The following is a 5,000-nucleotide window of genomic DNA, read 5'->3' as shown; positions in this document are numbered from 1 at the left end:
AATAATAAAAATAATAATAATAATAATAATAATAATAATAAAAATAATAATTATAATAATAATAATAATAATTATTATTATTATTATTATTATAACAATAACAATATTATTAATAATAGCAACAATGTCATGAAAACAATAATAATAATAATAATAATAATAATAATAATAATAATAATAATGGCAATATCATAAAAACAACAAAACAACATCACCTAAAACAATAACAGTAATAATAGCAATGATAACAATTATAAAAGTTAAATGATAAAGTTACAAAAACAAAAGTAAAAACGACAAATGGTAATGATGATAAAGTTAATAAATGCACAACCATGTTGTTTTCTGGATCTTTTGTCGTATCTGCAATTTATGAGAAACTCAGTTACGCTAAACTACCGAATGATATATGACTGAACATTAGTCTTATGCTGAAAATGCAAATATACTTGAGACATGGATAAGCATCAACCTGTTCTCGCGTCTGTAAGCGGTTGATGCAGTTTACACGAGCCATGAGTTTATTCTTCAGTTATGTCCACGCCAGCCATTAAATTACCCTAAAGGTTGTGCAGTCTATTTATACACGAATAACTGTTTCGTTTGTCGTCCCTTTCCACACATGTTACTCATTACGGCTTGTACATTCGTCACCATGAGCGGGTAAGGCCACAGCCCGAGGAAGTAACGCGGCCCTCAGGTCAACACTCATGACAACAGTGGGGCCAACCTCCTTAGTAACACAGCCTCCCGACGTTTGATTTTCGCTTCACCGCAGGCTACTTGTTACCTCCTGTGTGGCCGCGGTGATCGATGGAGTGACGTCCGAGAATCCCTAAAGCCAAATGATTATGGCAGAATAGTAATCGCGGATTATGTAGTCGGATTTGTCAGTGCCAATAGAAACATCGATCGTTGCCAGGACTCGCTCTTAATCTTTATTTTCCCCGCCGTGTCACGATTGAAGGATTCAATGTACGCATCCGAAAATGTCGCGGTTTCCATATGCATCGATCATTTGAAATATGTCAAAGGGATATAACCCTGACGACGATCCCTGTTAGAGAGTAATAATCGATTTTCAATACACGGCAATAATCTAGCGGTAGACGGCAATAATCGAAGCCTTCAATGGCCCAGCCGCCTGAGAAGTTAACGTCAGTCTTGTGCGTGGAGTTGTGTCGACTACTTCGGACACGTTGTGTTAATTAATCATTTACGGTGATCGAAGGTGAGCACCCCCCCCCCCCCTTTGAAGTGGAGCATTTTTAAGGTGACTGGCTTTGTAATATTTTGAAATAGGACTTCGCATGGTGTGAGATTCCGTAGCGAAGTTTAAAACTCGAATTTCAAGGTCAAAGTCGGGTTCAATCCAGTCCGGGTGTTGAGTGAAGAAATTATTTAGTCTTTCGTTGAATTTCATGGCCAGTGTTATCGGTTAGTATTTTTATCTTTTGTTACCAGTTTAAAGGACAAACCACGCCAACGGGAAGGCAATCACTGAGATACATGACGCGAAAATGACAATTGTGTTATGACATGACATGTTATAGATTCGCTCAGGGGTTGGGTAGGGGGGAGTGGGGTTACGTGCCCTAAGTCACGTGCCCTCCCCTCCCTCCTCCCCCCTCTCATGTCTGGGAATGGTTACTCGAGGGAAAAATAACACAGTATATATTTTTCTCCAAGTATGCAATATAATAACAAAGGTAAATGACCCGAGTTAATATTGCTCGTGTATCAATAGTCATATTGCATGCAATGTCTACTTAGAATGATAATGAGAATGCTAGGAAGAATACACGCTATGTACTTATGCCATGTTTATAACTAACTGATTTCCATGTATATAAATGTTCACTTTTTATATTTGCAAAAAGGTTGACAATTATCACTAATACTTTCTGCTTCTGGTATAGTTGATTTTTTTTTTTTTTTTTTTTTTATAAAAAGCCAAATTCTTTTTGGGAAACTGACATGGCAAATTTAAAAAAATCATTAAAATTAACCGAATTTTAGTATGTTTCAGTCTCTAGCGAAGACCTGAAACTGTTGTCTCACTTGCAATAAATCTAGTTTTACATTGTGGGTTTTTCTACTATAGTATCAACACGGTAGAATGTTTTCACCATTTATATAGACGTATATGAACGGCTGCACAGCGATGAGGAGGCTATTTTAACACCAAGGGGAGGGAGTGCATATCAGTGAAATAATAAACCCGTATTATTTTCCTTTTAGTCAACAGGCTCTAGTATTGAAGAACAAATATATATCATTATAACGAAAGTCATGCTAACAGTTGATCCCTGAAGGTGGCGCAGAAATAAACACTGGAAGACGTGACCGCTCATTATCTGCGGCATCTGATAGACCGGACGAAAGGGTGAATGCCAGATTTTGACTTTTCCATGTGTAAAAAACATCATATTTTGAGTAGGCATTTTGACAATAATAATCAAAATCTTTCCAATACATAAACAGTGTGACTTGAAAACGGAATTCGACTTGCCTCTCATTTCCCAGGAGGAATACGCATGGTCATATAAAATACATACATACATACATATATATTATATATATATATATATATTATATATATATATGTGTGTGTGTGTGTGTGTGTGTATGTATGTATACATGTATGTATGTATGTGTATGTTTGTAGTTTTTAATTTAGAAATAAGATGGCCTGATAGGAGCTTGGTAGCATGACTGGCAGGAGGTTTGTGGGCGGGGCCTGGTCAGCGTTGCCCGAAGACACGCCCTCCGAACAGCAGGATAGCCAATCATACTCCGTCCGCCACGGAAATGACCTAACCCTTTAACGATCCAGTAAATGACCCGAACAGGTGTCAGTGTGGAGCCCGGTCATGTTTCGGCCACGCCCCCTCTCATCCCTGACCTCTGACCTGAACCCTGCCGTCTCCCATCACTCTTGAATGAAGTTTGACGTAGTTTCCAAGCGCTTAAGCCGAAGACACACCATCTGTCTACTCGAAAGACACCGACCATATACCCTGATTCGTTGTTGTTGTTGTTGTTATTGTTAGCAAGGGTTCCCTCTTGTAATTAAAGAGAGAAAAGCATAATTCGGCGCCCAACTAATGATTATTTGAGAACAATAACGGAAGGGACGTCGGCATAAGAATGTTGGGTTCCTTATCTCCCTTCCTCTCCCTTTTTCCTTTCCTCCCTGCCTTCCTGTCCGCATTCCACTCACATACCCATCTATCCTCTCTTCCTTTCTCCTTCCTTCCCCTCCCCTCTCTCCCTCCTTCCCTCCAATCCCTCCCTACCTTAACTTCCCTCCCTCTCCTCCAGTCCACTTTACTCCACTCCCTTCATTCCCTCCACTCTGTTTTCTCCTGTTCACTCCCTCCCCTCCCCTCACTCTACTCCTTCCCTCCATCACCTCTCATCCACTTCTCTCCCTCCCCTTCACTCCACTCCACTTACCCTTCCCTCCATCCCTTCCTCTCCACTCCACTCCACTCCCTCCCTTTTCCTCCACTTCACTCCTTCCCTCCCTCACTCCCTCTACTCCTCTACACTCCTCTTCCCTCCACTCCTTACATCCCTCCCTCCCCTCCTTCCTTTCCTTGCCTCCCTTCCACTCCACTCCTGCCATCCCAACTCCCATCCCCTCCACTCCTTCCCTCCTTTCCTCTGCATTGCCCTCCCTTTCTCCCCTGCACTCCCCCTCTTCCTTCTCTTCCCTCCATTCCCTTTCCCTTCACTCCACTCCACTCCAGCCCTCCCCTGCCTCCCTCCCCTTCCCCCTTCCACCCACTCCCTCCCTCTTCTCCCCCCCTTCCACCCACTCCCTCCCTCTTCTCCCCCCCTTCCACCCACTCCCTCCCTCTTCTCCCCCCCTTCCACCCACTCCCTCCCTCTTCTCATTCCACTCCCTCTCACTCCATTACCCATTTTCACAGGAAGACAACCAATGGCTCTCTTCCGGTCCCTGGTTTTCCGCACAGTGCCACAGAGTCATTCTGCTGTAGCCCTCTCCCATGGCACTTTCCGTCCCACCTCTGCCCGGTGCCTTAGTAGTGCCAAGGAAATCCCGGGGCCAAAGGCACTTCCCATAGCGGGTGTTTTGTTCTCCATGTTATCGGATAAAGGTATTTTGTGCTAGTAATTTCTTGTTGTTTGTGATTTCTCTTTTCTTATCTTCTCTGTATTTATTTTTCCTTTTGCTCCTCCACCTCCTTCTACTTCTATTATGCCGTAGCTAAGGTTGTAAAATTATATATTTAATTTTAAATGTACACCAACCATTCACTTCATCAAGTTTGTTCACAATATTCTTATAAATTTTGACCCATATTATACACATTAGTTCTGTTTTACTTACAATGAGATTTTCTAAATAACATTTCATTTCCAATAAATATGTTTTTGTTTTTTTCCTCTTCTTTTTCCTGTAACTAGATTTTGACAAGAATAATATCCATGTATATTTCAAGAAGCTTTTCAAGACGTATGGCCCGATTGTCAAGCTGCAGTTTCCGGGAAAACCAACCTTGGTCATTCTCAACGACCCGGAAGACATGAAGTGGGTCCATCACTGCACAAGGGACAGTCCTGTGAGAAGCGGCTTCGATTCTCTTAAGAAGGCCCGCTATTTGGACGATTATTATGAAAAAGGGGGTATAACTATTGAGTAAGTCTGTGGGATGGCCTGGTTGCTCTCTCGGTCTGTCTATGTTTGTCTCTTTCTCTCACTGCCTGTCTCTCTATTCCTTTCAGTGTATATCTCTCCATCCCTCCCTCCCTCCGTCCTCCTCTTCCCTCCCCCTCTCCACCCCCCTCTCCCTCCCCCTCTCCATTCCCCTCTCCCTCCCTTTCTCCCTCTCTCCCTCCTTCTCTCCCTCTCTCTCTCCCTCTCTCTCTCTCCCTCTCTCTCTTTCTCTCTCTCTCCCTCTCTCTCTCTCTCTCTCTCTTCCTCTCTCTCTCTCTCTCTCCCTCCCTCTCCTCTCTCCCCCCCTCCCCTC

At 42.8% G+C, this 5,000-nt stretch overlaps 1 protein-coding gene across 4 annotated transcripts in view; it reads left to right on the top strand.

Moving 5' to 3' along the window:
• Positions 1-1,129: 1,129 nt before the first annotated feature.
• LOC125042544 (cytochrome P450 302a1, mitochondrial-like) overlaps positions 1,130-5,000 on the top strand; it is an 11,899-nt gene continuing 8,028 nt past the window's right edge. Inside the window, exons 1-3 of one of the 4 annotated variants that reach the window (XM_047638232.1) lie at positions 1,130-1,231; positions 3,939-4,127; positions 4,438-4,669. In XM_047638232.1, coding sequence (XP_047494188.1) covers positions 3,950-4,127; positions 4,438-4,669 — 410 coding nt within the window. In that variant the 5' untranslated portion in view covers positions 1,130-1,231; positions 3,939-3,949. Of the gene's footprint in view, positions 1,274-1,324; positions 1,438-3,938; positions 4,128-4,437; positions 4,670-5,000 lie in introns of those variants that run through there. The other 3 variants (XM_047638233.1, XM_047638231.1, XM_047638234.1) reach the window with 3 other exon arrangements.

Source organism: Penaeus chinensis, chromosome 32 (genome assembly GCF_019202785.1).
Source record: "Penaeus chinensis breed Huanghai No. 1 chromosome 32, ASM1920278v2, whole genome shotgun sequence".
Lineage (NCBI taxonomy): Eukaryota > Metazoa > Arthropoda > Malacostraca > Decapoda > Penaeidae > Penaeus > Penaeus chinensis.
Note: the sequence above shows the minus strand (reverse complement) of the source record. Positions and strands in the feature narration are given on the sequence as shown.